The sequence below is a fragment of the Anabrus simplex genome, chromosome 6 (genome assembly GCF_040414725.1).
Source record: "Anabrus simplex isolate iqAnaSimp1 chromosome 6, ASM4041472v1, whole genome shotgun sequence".
Classification (NCBI taxonomy): domain Eukaryota; kingdom Metazoa; phylum Arthropoda; class Insecta; order Orthoptera; family Tettigoniidae; genus Anabrus; species Anabrus simplex.
The window spans coordinates 207,361,191-207,380,376 of NC_090270.1; the positions used below are offsets into that span (position 1 = coordinate 207,361,191).

General features: G+C 36.6%; 1 protein-coding gene across 1 annotated transcript in view; it reads left to right on the forward strand.

Annotated features, from left to right (window-relative positions):
- Positions 1-19,186, forward strand: part of LOC136875658 (centrosomal protein of 89 kDa) — a 162,490-nt gene that overhangs the window by 108,781 nt on the left and 34,523 nt on the right. The window contains exon 6 of the mRNA XM_067149206.2: positions 15,727-15,865. Within this exon, the coding sequence (XP_067005307.1) occupies positions 15,727-15,865 (139 nt within the window). The remainder of the gene's footprint in view (positions 1-15,726; positions 15,866-19,186) is intronic.

The following is a 19,186-nucleotide window of genomic DNA, read 5'->3' on the forward strand; positions in this document are numbered from 1 at the left end:
CCCACTTTTACCCCAACTACAATCAAAAGTGATTCTTTACATCCCATCTCGCAAAAGAAATCAGCTTATTATAGTTTCGTCAACAGAGCCTTTGAAATTCCGCTAACAGAAACAGACAGAAAAAAAGGAACTTTCTTTCATTCGTCAACAGGCTCTACATAATGGTTTCAGTTTGAAATTCATCAATAAAATCATCACTAAATGCAAATACCAACAACAAATTAAACTTAAACAGCATTCAGAAAAAGAAAAAGGATATGTAAAATTCACCTTTAATAACCCGAAGATTTACGAAATCACCAACTTGTTCAAGAAACACAATACCAAGGTAGCCTTCTCTACAAACAACAACACGAAACATAGATTCTTTAGTCATAATAAAGATAATAAACTTAAAGATGACGAATTCCAGGAATCGGGTATTTATAAGCTACAACAAAATTAAATTCTTTTCAAGGTCCACCTATTCAATACAATGACGTTTTATTGTGATTTAATCACATGTCAAATAGTCAAATGGTACCAGTTTCGGCATCTATGTGCCATCATCAGCCTTGAGTACAAATTAAAACAAGATATACATTCCTAAAACATCTAAAACACATTTTAACACATTATAAAATAACATACAATTAATGTGGTGATACATGAAATACGATAAAATTATGATACAATTGGTATGATATAAAATTCTTAAAATTCCGGCTGTTCGTTACATAATTCAGTCTGTGTGCATCCGGGATAAGTGAATTTTTACAGTTGTATGCTGTCTATGTGAATGACATTTGTTCCTTTAGATATTAGGTGGTTCCAGGGAAGTTTACTTTGATCATGTAAGATCGCGATGTATTTAGAGATGACTTCCCACTTCAATTTGAACCTGAAGAAGAAATTAGCTAAGTTAGATGTTGGAAGCAATGTATGGAAGTTACTGAAAACATTAGAATCGTTAAATGATGATTGACTCACCTTGAGCAGCATGTGAACGTGTTGTTATACAGACGGAGCCGGACGAAGTGTGTGAGCAACGGTAAAGGAGGCTAGGGGAAGGCGAGGGGAAGGAAGGAGGCGGAGCACTTGCGGGGGAATGGAACTAAGGCGGGGCGGAAGGATGGGGTAGTGGGGGTAATTGACGGGAGTGTGTATTCCGGATTACTTGGAAAATCGAACTGTTTTTCGATAGTTTGGTATTTTTAAGCCAATCGATTAAAAGATCAAAAAGGATATTGGGTTTCTCGTAAATCTCATTTAAATTATAATTGGGGTTAAAATATTGGTCGCAGTTGATGTAACAACTTTCAATGATATTCATTGTGGGTCCCTTGTTTACTGTTTGAAGAACTTCCATATCTTGTTCAATGTCGGTAAATTTGTGATTAGTGTCATGCATATGTACACCCATGGCAGAGAACTTATTGTGTCTCATCGCGTTGACGTGTTCCGAATATCTAATCATAAAATTGCGTCCTGTTTGACCTATGTAGGAGCTGCTGCATTCATTGCATTTTAGTCTATATATTCCAGATTTGGAGTAGATACTGGGGGTATTGATTGATGCAGAGTTGTGTAAAATTTCGGAAGTTCTATTGTTAGTTTTGAATAAAATTCTTACGTTATGTTTTCTGAAAAGGTTGGTGATTTTGTGGACGTCATTATTATAAGTGAAGGTGGGTGAAATATGAGTTTTTTCTTTTTCTTTTATGAGTTTAGTTTTAGGCCGGTACCTATATTTGTTTATTATTTGTTCTATAAACTGCCTGTTATACCCATTGAACTTAGTAATTGCCCTTATGGTATTAAGTTCATTATTAAGATCTTTCTTTGCCATGGGTATGGCGAAAGCTCGATATACCATGCTATTGTATGCTGCACGTTTGTGCATTATGGGATGTATGGAATCTTTGTGTATAGTATTAGCAGTTTGTGTAGGTTTCCTGTATATTTTGTAAGACAGGCCAGATGTATTTCTAATGATAGTTATATCTAGAAAATTGATTACTTTATTGGTTTCTGATTCTAGTGTGAATTTAATGTATGGGTCAATATTATTCAAGTCTTGAAGAGTGGATTCCGCGTTCTTGATTGATTCATCCATAATGACGAATGTGTCGTCCACATATCTAGCCCACATGAGAATATTTGGAAAGTTGTTGTTATTGATTTTTGTATGTTCTAAGTTATCTAAATAAATATTAGCCAAAATTCCTGATGAAGGTGATCCCATCGCCAGTCCATTCTGTTGATATATAATTTTGTCGAAAACAAAGAAATTATTGATGACCAGGTCTAGAAGCTGAATGAAATCTTGTATTTCTAGTTTGCTAAGAGAAGTATATTTACTTAGATTATTTTCAATGATTTTTGGAAGTTTAGAAATTGGTATGCTCGGGTACATATTTTCTATGTCAAAGGAGTGGAGGGAGTGGTTAGGTTGTAGGTTTAATACCTTTAATTTCTCAATCAGTTCAGTAGTGTTTTTAATGGATTTGTTGGAGAGAAAGTGATAATTTTTTGTTAGAAAATTTTGAATGAATTGGGATGCTTTGTAGAGTGGACTGGGTCTGTAGTTGATAATGGGTCGGATAGGAATATTAGGTTTGTGAATTTTCGGAAGGGCTTTAACTGTAGGAAGGCCTGGATTCATGGTTATCAGTTTAGATTTTTCATGGTCTGTAAAAAGAAATGTTAAGTTCTTTAAAGTTTGCTTTAGTTGCCTCTGGATTTTTTGGGTAGGATCTTTCTTGATTATTTTAAATGTGTTGTTGTTGAAAAACTCTTTAGTTTTGGATACATAATCAGTTTTATTCATTAAGACAGTAGCTTTACCTTTATCTGCCTTTGTAATTATTAAGTCATTATGTTTTATTTTACTTTTAAGTTCTGTGATTTGCTTGTGTTCAGAGGTAAATTTGTCGTCATTAGCGTTAATGGAAATAGTTTTCCTACTTACGTTTTCAGCTGTGCCTATCCTATCTAGTTTTCTTTTTATTTCGAATCTAATTTTGTCTTGTTTCTCCAAAGGCATTTTGTTTATTGTACGATTCTTGTACGATTATTTAACGATTCTAATGTTTTCAGTAACTTCCATACATTGCTTCCAACATCTAACTTAGCTAATTTCTTCTTCAGGTTCAAATTGAAGTGGGAAGTCATCTCTAAATACATCGCGATCTTACATGATCAAAGTAAACTTCCCTGGAACCACCTAATATCTAAAGGAACAAATGTCATTCACATAGACAGCATACAACTGTAAAAATTCACTTATCCCGGATGCACACAGACTGAATTATGTAACGAACAGCCGGAATTTTAAGAATTTTATATCATACCAATTGTATCATAATTTTATCGTATTTCATGTATCACCACATTAATTGTATGTTATTTTATAATGTGTTAAAATGTGTTTTAGATGTTTTAGGAATGTATATCTTGTTTTAATTTGTACTCAAGGCTGATGATGGCACATAGATGCCGAAACTGGTACCATTTGACTATTTGACATGTGATTAAATCACAATAAAACGTCATTGTATTGAATAGGTGGACCTTGAAAAGAATTTAATTTTGTTGTAATCCCACTTCAATACGGAACCAATGAAATTCATAACTATAAGTATTTATAAGCTGACTTGTGCTCAATGTAAAAAAACTTACGTGGGACAATCTAGAAGGAACTTCTCAATTAGATATCAAGAACATGTCAATGCTGAAAGATACAAAAGATTCTCTGCCATGGGATCCCATATGAAAGAGTCCAACCACAAATTCACCAATATAAAACAGAACCTTCAAATTATCTGTATGATTAATAAAGGTAATCTTATGAACAACCTGGAAAACATCCACATCGTTCTTGATAAATTGGAAAACGGTGAAGAGAATCTCAACGAAAACAACGAGCATAAAAACATCTTATATGAGAATATTAGCAAATACTTAGAATGGGTAGACATGAAACAGACTAGACGAACAAGAGATATAATCAAACACGATATCGCAGGAGCACAGCCCAATCTCCCTCCTCCCTCACATGTTATTTTAGATGACGATAAAACTCTACTTCCCTTCTCTCCAGAGCTATCCATGAACTGTCAAACTGTATCACATCGTTACTTCACCAGGTCGCGCTCAAAGACAGACCCTCTAGACAGCGCAGAATAAACATCTTTTCCAAACAAGAACGAGAGGCAAGATGACCTATTCTGATGACCTCCAATTTTATCAAAGGAGTCTCCAAAGAACTTTTATTTGTGCTTATTGTCATAATGTTTTTCTTTTCAGTTCTTTATTTATACAGCTGAAGAGGACCACTAAGTGGTCGAAACATGTCCTGTAAGTTTTAATTTTATTCAATTTTGCCTGAGGCATTAATAAAGTATCGATTAGGTGGTTATTTGTACTTCTTGATTAAACATCGATACGGTCATGAAATGCACAACTTGTAATAAATTTAGCCAAATCGATCTCCTCTCACCAATTCGATTCAGTATCTCTTCATTCGTGATTCGATCTATCCATCTAACCTTCAGCATTCTTCTGTAACACCAAATTTCAAAAGCTTCTATTCTCTTTCTTTCTGAGCTAGTTATCGTCCATGTTTCACTTCCATACAATGCCACGCTCCACACGAAAGTCTTCAAAACCATCTTTCTAATTCCGATATCAATATTTGAAGTGAGCAAATTTCTTTTCTTAAGAAAGCTCTTCCTTGCTTGTGCTAGTCTGCATTTTATGTCCTCCTTATTTCTGCCATTGTTTGTTATTTTACTACCCAAGTAACAATATTCATCTACTTCCTTTAAGACTTTATTTCCTAATCTAATATTTCCTGCATCACCTGCCTTCGTTCGACTGCACTCCATTACTTTTGTTTTGGACTTATTTATTTTCATCTTGTACTCCTTACCCAAGACTTCATCCATACCATTCAGCAACTTCTCGAGATCTTCTGCAGTCTCAGATAAAATAACAATATCATCAGCAAATCTCAAGGTTTTGATTTCCTCTCCTTGGACTGTGATTCCCTTTCCAAATTTCTCTTTCATTTCCTTTACTGCCTGTTCTATGTAAACATTGAAAAGGAGAGGGGACAAACTGCAGCCTTGCCTCACTCCTTTCTGGATTGCTGCTTCTTTTTCAAAGCCCTTGATTCTTATCACTGCAGACTGATTTTTATACAGATTGTAGATAATTCTTCGTTCTCGGTACCTGATCCCTATCATCTTCAGAATCATAAATAGCTTGGTCCAGTCAACATTATCAAATGCCTTTAACTAGATCTACGAATGCCATGTACGTGGGCTTGTCTTTCTTGATTCGATCCTCTAAGATCAGACGTAAAGTCAGGATTGCTTCACGTGTTCCTACATTTCTTCTGAAGCCAAATTGATCTTCTCCCAACTCAGCTTCTACTTGTTTTTCCATTCTTCTGTAAATAATACGTGTTAAAATTTTGCAGGCATGAGATACTAAACTAATGGTGCGGTAGTTTTCACACCTGTCAGCACCAGCTTTCTTGGGAATAGGTATAACAACATTCTTTCGAAAATCGGATGGGACTTCTCCTGTCTCATACATCTTGCACACTAAATGAAATAACCTTGCCATGCTGGTTTCTCCTAAGGCAGTCAGTAATTCAGAGGGAATGTCATCAATTCCAGGTGCCTTGTTCCTATTGAGGTCACTCACAGCTCTGTCAAACTCTGACCTCAAAATTGGGTCTCTCATTTCATCAGCATCAACAGCCTCTTCATGTTCCAGAACCAAATTATCTACATCTTTACCTTGATACAACTGTTGGATATGCTCCTGCCATCTTTCTGCTTTGTCTTCTTTCCCTAGAAGTGGCTTTCCATCTGAGCTCTTAATATTCATACACCTAGATTTCCTTTCTCCAAAGGTTTCCTTGATTTTCCTGTATGCAGCATCTACCTTTCCCAGGACCATACAGCCTTCGACATCCTTGCACTTCTCCTTCAGCTATTCTTCCTTAGCTATCTTGCACTTTCTATCCACTTCATTCTTTAATCGCCTGTATTCTTTTCTGCCCTCTTCATTTCTAGCATTCTTGTATTTTCGTCGTTCATAAATTAGGTCTAGTATCTCCTGAGTTATCCACTGATTCTTAGTTGATCTTTTCTTCCTTCCTAACATTTCTTCAGCAGCCCTACTGACTTCATTTTTCATGACTCTCCACTCTTCCTCTATAGTGTTTCCTTCAGCCTTTTCATTTAGTCCTTGTGCAACATGTTCCTTGAAACAATCCCTCACACTCTTTTCTTTCAACTTGTCTAGATCCCATCTTTTTGCATTCTTTCCTTTCTTCAATTTCTTCAACTTCAGATGGCATTTCATGACCAACAAGTTGTGGTCAGAGTCCACATCTGCTCCTGGGGAAGTTTTGCAATCCAATACCTGGTTTCTGAATCTCTGCCTAATCATGATGAGGTCTATTTGATACCTTCCAGTGTCTCCAGGTCTCGTCCACGTATACAGCCGTCGTTTGTGGTGTTTGAACCAAGTATTGGCAAGGACTAAATTATGATCAGTGCAGAATTCAACCAGGCGACTTCCTCCTTCGTTCCTTTGTCCCAATCCAAAATCTCCTACTGTACTACCTTCTCTTCCTTGGCCTACCACTGCATTCCAGTCTCCCATCACAATTAGATTCTCGTTACCTTTTACATATTGTATTAAATCTTCTATCTCATATATTCTTTCGATTTCTTCATCATCCACTGAACTAGTAGGCATATAGACCTCCTCTATTGTGGTGGGCATTGGTTTGGTGTCTATCTTGACGACAATAATTCTTTCACTATGCTGGTCATAGTAGCTTACCCGCTGCCCTATTTTCTTATTCATTATTAAACCAACTCCTGCATTTCCCCTGTTTGATTTTGTGTTAATAATTCGGTAGTCGCCTGACCAAAAATCTTGATCTTCCTGCCAACGTACTTTACTTATATCAACTACATCTAACTTTAGCCTATCCATCTCCCTTTTCAGATTCTCTAACCTACCACAATGATTCAAACTTCTAACATTCCACGCTCCGACTCGCAGAATGTCAGTATCCATCTTCCTGATGATCGCCCCCTCTCGTGTAGTCCCCACCCAGAGATCCGAATGGGGGACTAGTTTACCTCCAGAATATTTTACCCGGGAGGAAGCCATCATCAGTACATCATTCATACAGAGAGAGCTGCATGTCCTCTGGAGTTAGTTACGGCTGTAGTTTCCCGTTGCTTTCAGCCGTGTAGCAGTATCAACACAGCTAAGCTATGTTGAGTATTATTACAAGGCCATATCAGTCAATCATCTAGACTGCCGTCCTTGCAAATACCGAAAGGCTGCTACCCCTCTTTCGATGAACCATTCTTTAGTCTGGTCTCTCAACAGATACCCATCCGATATGGTTGCACCTGCGGCTCGGCTATCTGCATCATTGGGACACGCAAGCCTCCCCACCGCGGCAAGGTCACATGCTTCGCAGAGGAGGCAATGTCTGTTATTATCACTAAAAGTAATGTCACGCAAATTACTGTTTAATTTATTACTGCAATTTTCTTTCACCCAAGATCATTATCATGCATTCACAGTTGAACACACATCACAAAAATTATACTATAACCACATATTAGCACTTCTTCTGCCTTGTCCGATGCACAAAGTTATTGCCTCCCACCATTCCCCTCTCCCCCTCCCATATAGCGAACCAAGACATTGACATCTTTACACATTATTTTTATTTAGCTTTTAGTGCAAAGCCGGGCAGGTGGGCACAGTTCTGCTCGATGAGCAGCACTTCAGCTCAGGCAGATGGTACAGCCTAGTAGCTGCTTACATGACTCTCAGTTACAACTACTGAAGGGGTGCATATCTAAACAGATGTAAGCTTTTAACAGTTTTATTCTGCCTAATTTCTTGTACTGTTCAGTGCATTAGATTGTGGTGAGGAAGCAAGTTATTTTGTATAAAAATGCCATTTGGTAAGTAAATAGTTTAATTATATTCATTCCGTAGGAAACAAAATTAATTGTTTTGACAGGTGATAACTAAATGCTCCTTTGACTGCTACCTGTTCTCATAGAAATACTGTAGGCCAACATAAAAGCTTGTTTCGGAATACAGCATAAACAATGAACGACAAATGAACTGTGCAATTGTATTGCATAAAAATATACTCAGCCAGGCATTGCTGTGGCTTTGCTTGTGCCTTGACTCCACATATCACCATCTAGTATTTACAGCACAAAATATTAGAAGTCAGGTGCCCTCAGCTCTTCCCGCACTCTGGCTGTTAACTCCAGGACCGGGACTCTCTCATTGCCCACCTATGGCCTTTTTTAACGTTAAGAATTTCATTCTTCGGGTTCTGTATTGAATCAAGATTCACAATAAACAAAGAAAATGATAAGATCCACCTTTTTCATTACTATATATTACGTGAACATTTCTACATTTCTGTTAAATCATCACGTTTATGAACTTTTGGTATCAGTTTCGACAAAACTGTATGTCATCATCAGCCTAGGACAAATTATACAAAGACAATAAAATACATTGATCATGACTCTTACAGTAATATCATAATAGTAATTTAGGAAATATACATGTTAAAACTAAAATAATATTTACATATATAAGCTGATAGTCATTAATATAATAGTGGTCGTTTTTTATAAGGTGTACACCTTAGTAATTATAATTAAGAAGAATGACATTTTAAAAGAATTTGGTTTTTTTCTTATATATTTGTAGTAAAATATAATTATCAGCTTTTGATCTGTCGTATTTTTATCTGTTGAACAGTCTGGTTCACTTTTAGGGAGGCGTTATAGCCACGTTTGACATGCCGATACAAAGAACTACCGAGCTCGATAGCTGCAGTCGCTTAATTGCGGCCAGTATCCAGTATTCGGGAGATAGTAGGTTCGAACCCCACTATCGGCAGCCCTGAAAATGGTTTTCCGTGGTTTCCCATTTTCACACCAGGCAAATGCTGGGGCTGTACCTTAATTAAGGCCACGGCCGCTTCCTTCCCACTCCTAGCCATTTCCTGTCCCATCGTCGCCATAAGACCTATCTGTGTCGGTGCGACGTAAAGCAACTAGCAAAAAAAAAAAAAAATACAAAGAACTTTCCAATGAACACTTTGCTTGTCAATATCAACCTGCAGTGATATGTAAACTTAATTCATCTATTTTAGTTACATTGGACATTGTACTAAAATTCTTCATCTGTTAAGTCCAACCTAAAGCTGTATTAGAATATTCTTTACATTCTATTGTGTTTATACTCATGTGGAACAACTTATGATTAAGTGTTTGTTTACTTCTTTTAGCATGTCAAATATGGCTATAACGCCTCCTTAAAAGTGAACCAGACTGTTCAACAGATAAAAATACGTCAGATCAAAAGCTGACAATTATATTTTACTACAAATATATAGTACAAAAACCAAATTCTTTTAAAATGTCATTCTTCTTAATTATAATTACTAAGGTGTACACCTTATAAAAAACGACCACTATTATATTAATGACTAGCAGAAGTACCCGTTCTTCGTACTGGTTATCAGAAACTGGCTTTAGTTACTCATGCTATCGGTGTGAGCGACTTCATTAGATATTTATATCATTGGTGTATTTGCTTAAGTACGTAGAAATTATTTGTCATGTTTGGAATTATAGTGTATCTTCTTCTTCTTTTCTTCATGGGGGTCTCTAAATATTAGTTCGTAATTAGCGTCGACCTCTAAAATCTTTTGCTACCATGTTTTTCCTTCATTCCCACCTAGATATACCTGCACCCTTCACAAAGCTGCAGGTTTAGTGTAAGTATACTCCCACTAGATAGTACCACAAGTATAAATATTATTGAATGTATTTGTTTGATCTGACATTTTGTAACTATTATAAATGATCAAGGAAATACGTGATGCATAAAAGAAACTACTATAATTATCAAGAATTATAATTGTCAGGGCTTGTCACTCATGTCGCACATCATATAATGAATCTGAGTACAAATATTGATACATTTTTTCAAGTATATAGGTTGTTTTCATGGTTACAATGATCGTAAAAGTGGACCAAAATATTGGCACTAATAACATCAGTGATCCTACTACTCCATTATTTGATAGAAAATACTTTAAACTATAGGTAACAGACTCTGCAAAATGCTGAAACCTAAGCCAGTACGTAAAAATGGAGGCCCGTCGGCAACCGCTGGTCGCTGTACTATGGAGATCTCCGGGGCTATTATTGTTATACTTCACTCCCTTTCCATCCCCGCCCAAAGGAGTGCTATGAGCGTCTTACACAACAGTTTATTTTTTCCAGATATTAAGTCATATGTGTATCAATTTCGGTTGGCAGCTATGCCCAGACGTACATGCATAATTAACTGCTGTAGAATCCTGGAGCTGACATTGCCATGGTTACAGCCGTTCATTTCTTTATCCGATTCGTAGAGCAGGGGTAGTGTGGTTTGTGGTTCCAATATCTCCATAACGGTTGGTTTTAGGGCCTTAAAACATGGTTTTTGGGCCCGAAGGTTTACTGAGTTTTGTTCTTTGCGTCAAAGGGTTTGAAAGGAGCTTTGTCTCGTCCTTGTACAACAAATTCGATTTTTCCTATATTAGCCTATTATTTTAATATTTTTATATCCCCCCCTCGAATTGTTTTGAAAATAAAATACAGCCCATGTTACTCACTGGCAATGTAGCTTTCTATAGATGAAGTAATTTTTAAAACTGGTTCAGTAGTTTTTTAGTCTATCAGTTACAAACAAATATACAAATTTTTCCTCTTTATAATATTAGTATAGAAGTATAGATTACATCCCTACACATGCGGTTGCCGTCAGGAAGGGCATCCAGCCGTAAAAAGGGTCAAATCCACATATGCGACACAGTTCGCACCCGCAACCCCACAGGTGTGGGTAAAGCGATGGAAGAAGAAGATACTCATTTTAAAAATTCACCCACTTTTTATTCACCCCCTTAAGGGGATTTTCCAAAAAAAAAAGTGTGTTCATTTTTAAAGGAGATTCCAAGTACCAATTTTAAAGTCTGTAACATCTTCATTTTTTGAGATATATGTATCCTCATATAAATAATTCAACTCCTTCCTCAATTCTTTTCACCCCGCCCCCTTAAGTGGATTTTCTGAAAACGAATATTTGTGTTCTTTTATTTTTGAAGGAGATTCCAAATATCAGTTTTCATGCCTGTAACATGTTAGGTTTTTTTTAAATTATTGTAGGTAATTTCGCTGCTGTAGAATCCTGGAGCTGACGTTGCCATGGTTACGGCAATTCATTACTTTATCCGATTCCTAGAGCAGGGGTAGTGTGATGCCAATATCTCCGTAACGGTTGGTTTTAGGGCCTTAAAACATGGTATTCGGGCCCGTAGGGCTTATTGAGTTTTGTTCTTTGCATCAAGAGGATTAAATTGAGCTTTGTCTCATCCTTATACGACAAATTCAATATTTTGCCTATATTAGCCTATTATTTTTATATGTCCCCCCCCCCGTGCCCCCCATCTCGATTTGTTTGGAAAAATAAAATACAGCCCATGTTACTCACTGGCAATGTAGCTTTCTATAGCTGAAGTAATTTTTAAAATCGGTTCAGTAGTTTTTGAACCTATTCGTTACAAACAAATTTTTCCTGTTTATAATTGTAGTATAGACTATCAGCTTATATATGTAAATATTATTTTACTTTTAACATGTATATTTCCTAAATTACTATTATGATATTACTATAAGAGTCACGATCAATGTCTTTTATTGTCTTTGTATAATTTGTCCTAGGCTGATGATGACATAGTTTTGTCAAAACCGGTACCAAAAGTTCATAAACGTGATGATTTAACAGAAATGTAGAAATTTTCACGTAATATATAGTATTGAAAAAGGTGGATCTTATCATTTTTCTTTGTTTATTGTGCACCTATGGCCTAGTGAATCTCACAAGAGGCTACTCTGGTGCTCTGTACTAAATTTCTTGAATTTAGACAGCGATCTCACCACTGGAGACATTTTAGTAGGTCTTACAAGATACTCCTTAAGTCAAATTTGCACTTTTATTTCATCAAAATCATTGTCATACATTATTTTTCTTATAGAACAAAACATCATTCTTTTTTTATTAGTATGTGTTTCTTTAACAGGTATATTATGGGTTTTCGATAGACTGAATAGCTTTAAAGTTACATCAGCTTCCTTTGGTTGACCAAGCAGCACTTCCGCTCCCCTCTCTGTAGGAGAGAGTTATTGCCTACAGCATTTTCCTCACTCCCCTGCATAGCAACCATGACTGGAGCAAGGGAACTGGCTTCAATCGAAATATAGTCAGTGGAGGTAATGGATGATTAGCAGTTAAGTACAGAAAACTTTCTCAAAGTTACTAAGGTGACAGTTGGAGGACTACTTCAATCTTAATTTGTCTCACTCGTTCATAACATCACAAATTCACAGTCATTGACAGGTTTATACAATGTAAGCAGTATTGTACACACGTACACCTGGTTTAAAGTGATTTGGTAGAATCTGAGGATTTTCTTATAGAACGAAACATCATTCTATTTTTTATTAGTATGTGTTTCTGTAACAGGTATATTATGTGTTTTCGATAGACTGAATAGCTTTAAAGTTACATCAGCTTCCTTTGGTTGAACAATGATTTTCTGCGCCTCAACAGTACATTGTGTGCAAAGCCCATGATATCTTTTATTTTCCCTTAATGTCTCTTCCCTTTCTATTCTTCATATCCTTAATCTTTGAGAGATTGGTACTCCTTGTCCTTAATTGGTAATGAGGCTTATAACTTTAATGTTAATACATCTTGAAGTAAATCACCAAAACCAAACCAAACTCCATGGCACAACAGCCCCGAAGGGCCATGGCCTACCAAGCGACCACTGCTCAGCCCAAAGGCTTGCAGATTACGAAGTGTCATGTTGTCGGCATGACCAATCCTAATATCAATATAAATGGTCCATTATTGGACATTATAAATTCTCCAGCTAACTCATTCCTGGTTGCCAGCGTTTCGCCCCTGTGTGCTAAGTTGGGCTCATCAGTTGGTAAATAGCACACCCACTAAGACGCATGGCTAGTGCATTGGCACTGCCGATGGCTTCAAGTAGCCTACGCAGTGGCCTCCACGATATGCACTAGCCATGTGTCTTGGTGGGTGTGCTATTTACCAACTGATGACCCCAACTTAGCACACTGGGGTGAAACGCTGGCAACCAGGAATGAGTTAGCTGGAGAATTTATAATGTCCAATAACGGACCATTTATATTGGTATTATTTACTCGTTCAGGACAAATATTTCAGGTTCCCTGTGGGAATCAACATCTATATCACACAACCAATTCTCTTGGCCATTATTCTTGGCTTTCCAGACCGTGAAGTGAATCACCAGTTAGTCATTTTCCACTTTATGACTTTTCTTTCAATAAAGTATAGAAGAAGTATATGTGAACTGTATTGGGAATGAGTCTGGGAAAGACCTATAGGAAAACAACCTGAGGAATTGCTGCACCAGAACTTGCTTTGGCTCAGGATTGAAATTGACTTCCCCCTCTTATTGTGGAGAATGTCTTAAAACATTCAGCCACAAACATTGGTGATGATGAGAGTGTGATTGCTCCAAACCATTCTTGGACTAATTGTCTGTGATTGCTCAATAATTCTGAAAATTTTATGTTATCACTGGCACCTTCTTCAGGTTAATATATTTTGCCAACAGTCGATTAGTATTTATTACCAATTCATCTGCTTAAGTTAGTTTAGAAATAAAGAAGTATGTATAAGGATGGTCATAAGTCAATTTGTTTAAGCCAATTTGTTGAATTCTCTGAGCTTTTGTGCAGAAAGGTATGCGTCAGGGAAACCAAAATACAAGGTTGGCACTTCTCAACTTATACAGTAATGTAGGGTGTATCTTGAGGAGATTTTGATAATCAGTCTTTGCATACCATTTTATGAGGGCAAGTCAATAAGTATCTGCAATCAATTTTTATAATTTACTACAAAAAGAGTACACACTTTTTATTGATATAATTTTTCAACATAGTCACCCTGCTTTTCATTGCACATGGTCCACTGTTTCACAAGTTTTCTGATACCCTCTGCGAAAAAGGTTTTCAGTTGCACAGCAAGCCACATATGCACCGCTTCCTTCACCTGTTGTTCGGAGCTGAATCAACGGCCTCTTAGATCATTTCTAAGTGGACCAAACAGATGGTAATCCTATGGGACGAGATCGGGACTGTACACAGAATGCTCCAACACCCGAAATGTAACATCTGAATAGTTTTAGCAGTGCGGGTGGCGGTATGTGTACGCGCATTGTCATGCAACAAAACAACTCCTTCCGACAATCGACCTCTGCGTTTGTTGCAAATTGTACTGTAGGTTTCAGCTTGTTTACCAGCATATCACTGTAAGGTTCACTGTTTACTCCTTTTCCCGGTAATGTTTCAGGATTGGCCCTTGAGAGTCCCAAAACACTGTGAGCATTACTTTTCCTGCAGAAGTTTGACTCTTGAATTTCTTTTTGAATGGAAATACGGGATGCTTCCATCCCATGCTCTGACGTTTGCTCTCTTTTTCAAAGTTGTGAACCCATGTTTCATCTCCATGATTCGTTTCAGAAATGTTTCACCTTTGTTACCATGACAGTCCAGTAGGTGCTTACAGATTCTCACACGATTGTGCTTCTGCTCTTCATTGAGTTGTTTTGGAATGCATCTCGATCAGACTTGTGAAAGTTAAGCCTGTTATGCATGATTTCATATGCAGAACCATGGCTAATGTGCATATGGTTTGCCATGTCATCAACAGTCACTCGACTGTTATTCAGGATCATATCACATACTTGTTCAATATTAGCATCAGTTACAGCTGCAGATGGATGCCCGGATTTTTCTTCATTCTTCACGTTCATGCACCTCTTTGTAACTGTTCAGTCCAGTGGGAAACCCTTCGCTGTGGCGAAGCATTGTCCCCATATTGTGCTGAAAGTCTTCAATGAATTTCCACTCATGGTACACCCTCAGACATCAAAAAACAGATTATGGAATGCTGTTTTTCCTTGGTGCAAACAGAGTGGGGCGCAGCCATCTTTATGTTGCAACAGCGCAAGCTGTACTAATTTGATAATGCGGAAACCTACCATAGACGTGGACAATGGTGCCATCTAGCAGCTAGTGAACACAGAATGCCATAGAGCCAACCTAAAGACAATCAGAGCAGAATTGCCGATACTTATTGACTTGCCTAAGTAATTTATGTTGGCATTTTAACTGAATGATATATATTTTTACTTCAGAATTTGTATACTCCTTAGGCTCTTTAAACTACAAAATTACAAGAGGTGGGGTAGTAGTGACAGTGCACTCCATTTGCTATAAATGTCTTCTGGGAACTTGATTTTTATAATATCAATTAGTTGTATTTCCATAAGAAGCAGCAATGTCAAATGGGCATATCTCGGGAGTTTTCAAAGAACATTGATTTTTCTAGAGCAGGAAGTGTTTTGTAAATAAATGATATTGTGAACACCAAAGTTCTGCTGAACAGATTAGCATTGTGTACTGCTCTGTATTATGCACATTGAATTTGTTATTGTTGAATATTTTCTTGCTTTCGATTTGATCTCTTTTTTTTTTTAATTATTGAGTATATTTTCAGTTTGATGCTACTGAAGCAGAATTAAAGATTCTGAAACAGGATTCAGCCCTTACTCAGGAGCAGAACGAACTGTTGTCAAGTCAGCTAGAAGTACAAAAGGACAAACTAAAGGAGGTCCATTCAGCCTATCAACAAAAGGGTATGTTAATTAAATTGAGTTTAGATCCATATGTACGGTTACTCATTTGTTTCCTAACCTCCTTGCATTTTGATATAGGGGCTAATAACCTTGTTATTTTGCCTCTTAAAACAACAATCTCCACAACTACTTCTTAATTATAGATGTAGAATTTATTGTAGAGCAATCTACTATTCAGATGCTTAAGAATATTCTTCCCTGGTTGCATTGAAATTCTGAAACATTTTCCATATCAGCTGTCTATTGGTCAACTTAAGATGTACTTAATCATCTGAAGTTCGGTGTCCATGTATCATGTCTTCTCTTGATAAGCAAAATTTAAACAATATACAAAATGTTGAAATATTCAATAATTTATAATCAGTAAGTAATTGCTAATGGCAGAGCTGTTGAGAATCCTGCCAGCTTTTGGGCTAAAAGCTCAATATACACTTCTTATGAAGTTGCACAACTTTGAGTCATTGAATATGGTGCAAGACAAAGTAAACAAAATGGGTAATATTTACACTTTATTTCACACATTTTCATTCCCAGACAAATGCCAGGATGGTTCCTATCCATAGACTACAGCTGATTCCTTCCACCTCCTTACCCAATTTAATTCACGATCATTCATTTCATCTTCATTAGCTCCTCAACTGAGGATAGTGGCAGGAAAGGCATACAGCCATAAAACATGCCATTCCCTACCCCATATCAAGAAATGGGACTAATGGGTAGACGTACAATGGTTAACTCAGATCGGCAATAATGAAGTACTCTGCCTGAAGATGCACTAACGCCACTGAAACTAATGTTGTTTGGGTCATCAGCCCATAGACTGGTTTGATGCAGCTCTCCATGCCCCACTATCATGTGCTAATCTTTTCATTTCCGCATAACTACTACATCCTACAGCTAACTTTAATCAGTTTATCCGATTCATACCTTGGTCTACCCCTGCTGTTCTTACTGCTGACACTTCCTCAAAAGCTAACTGAAGAAATCTTGGGTGTCTTAAGATGTGTTCTATCATTCTATCTCTTCTTCTGATTAACTTTTCCAACTCATTCTCCTCTCCCCAATTCAATTCAGTATCTTTTCATTTGTGATTCGTCTCATGTTCAACATTTTCTTTAACACCACATTTCAAAAGCTTCTGCAGTATTCTCTTTCTTTCTGAGATAGTTATCATCCATGTTTCACTCCCATACAATGCCATAATCCAAACAAAAGTCTTCAAAAACATCTTATTTTGGGACTAGGCCTATGGACATAGAAATTCGTGTCAGTTTTTATTAAGGAGGATCTATAGCCTTTCAGTGGTATTGAGTTTTTTTCCCTAGTGAAGGTGGAGGGGATGTCTACGTATCCTTGGTTTGGACTTGTTCTTGTGAACTTTGAAAACTGTGTCAGTGATGCTGTTTTATTTCCTACACAAGAATTAATTGTTTAATAATGCTATTATGAGACAGTCAAAGGGCCTGGTATTATTACAACATTCTCCCTGTTGAAGTAAAAGGTGCTACTTGGTTTTCCAGGTTCTGACCATCTATTGTTTTTAAATGAGTGCAACATAATTGGTGACTCTGAACATTAGTGATCAGTTGGCTTAGCGAGTTGTTGAGAGATGGGAGTGTCTTTACATTAAGAATAGATCTTGCACTGGTAGTGCAACAAAAACCACCATGATGTAGTAACTTTTAACATATTACTAAACCTTCAACAAGAATAAGACTGTTGCATATTATCCCAGGAGTATTATATTAAAGTATAAAGTATTGTGCTTATTGTATGGACCTTGAGTTTTGAAACATGTCTCTGGAAGATTTCAAGTGAGTACTATCATTCTAATGAATGTGTTGGGCTTTATTACAAGAAATTCTGGCTTCATGAAAGACTACCTCATATTATATTTTGAAAAATCTGTGGAAATTGAAGGAGTTCACATCTATGGCTTTGTCAAGATTTTTAAATGTCCAACATTTTTAATTTAATTTAATTTAATTAATGTTCGACAGCGATTTGTAGAACTTACTAAAAGCAGATTATCTGAACGTATTAGGAAATTATGAAATTTTGTATTTATCTTAAAGTAATATGTAGAATCCACCTATGTAATATATTTTTGGTTATAACATAAATGTATTGTAATAAACAAAGGTAATCATCACTACTATGACAATTTATACTTTGTATTAATGAGGTAATAGGTACAAGGTTAATTTAATGCATTTTGTTTCATATGTTTACAGGTGAGCTACTTGATTGTTTTCTGTGTTTGGTGGTTATTACCTTTGAATAATTTAACTTGAGTTTCATTACTTGTAGTTAATGTTTGGGAATGTTAGTGGTATGTTCTAATTCATAGTTACCATTGCTTCTTGCTGTTTGGAGTTACTTTAACATGTACCTTCCTTGAACTTATTTCAGTCTTGGTTATTTTGTTTACCTTTAATATAGTTCTTGGTTAATATCTAGCTAGCTCGTAAATGGGGTGATCAGGTTGAATCAACGGTGTAATGAGCATGTATTGGATAATTTCAGAGATATTTGTTCTCGGCAATATTTAATTTCTGAGGTTATTAATCCTCTATTGTAAGTAGTCTTATGTAAGTGAAACCAGAAACCTCTTCCTTTGCTTTCTGTATTTTCTGTAGGCTTATTTACTTACTCTTTTATTGCTCTTTTGGGATTTGTTCTATGTAGATTTTCTTCGAATTTCAATCATTTTCTTGAGTTTTTCTTACTGTAATGTCTCCTTTTTTATGTTGAATGCTGGGCTGAGTGGCTCAGATGGTTGAGGCGCTGGCCTTCTGACCCCATCTTGGCAGGTTCGATCCTGGCTCAGTCCAATGGTAATTGAAGGTGCTCAAATATGTCAGATTTGTTTTGATCTCATACTCCTTATCCAAGACTGTGTCCATACTATTCAGCAATTTCTCCTTATCTTTTGCAGACTCAGAATAAAATAATATCATCAGTAAATCTTATTGTTTTGATTTCTTCTCCTTGGATTGTGATTCTCTTTCCAAATTCCTCTTTGATTTCCTTTACTGCCTGTCCTATTGAAACATTGAAAAGGAGAGGGGACAGACTGCAACTTTGCCAAACTTCTTTCTGGATTGCTACTTCTTTTTCATGGCCCCCAATTCTTATGACTACAGACTGATTTTTGTACAGATTGCAGATAATTCTTCTTTCTCAGTATCTGATCTTGATCACCTTGTTTCCAAACATGATTATCGAATGCCTTTTCTAGACCTTCGAATGCCATGTGCGTGGATTTGTCCTTCTTAATTGGATCCTCTAAGATCAGACGTAAAATCAGGATTGCTTCAC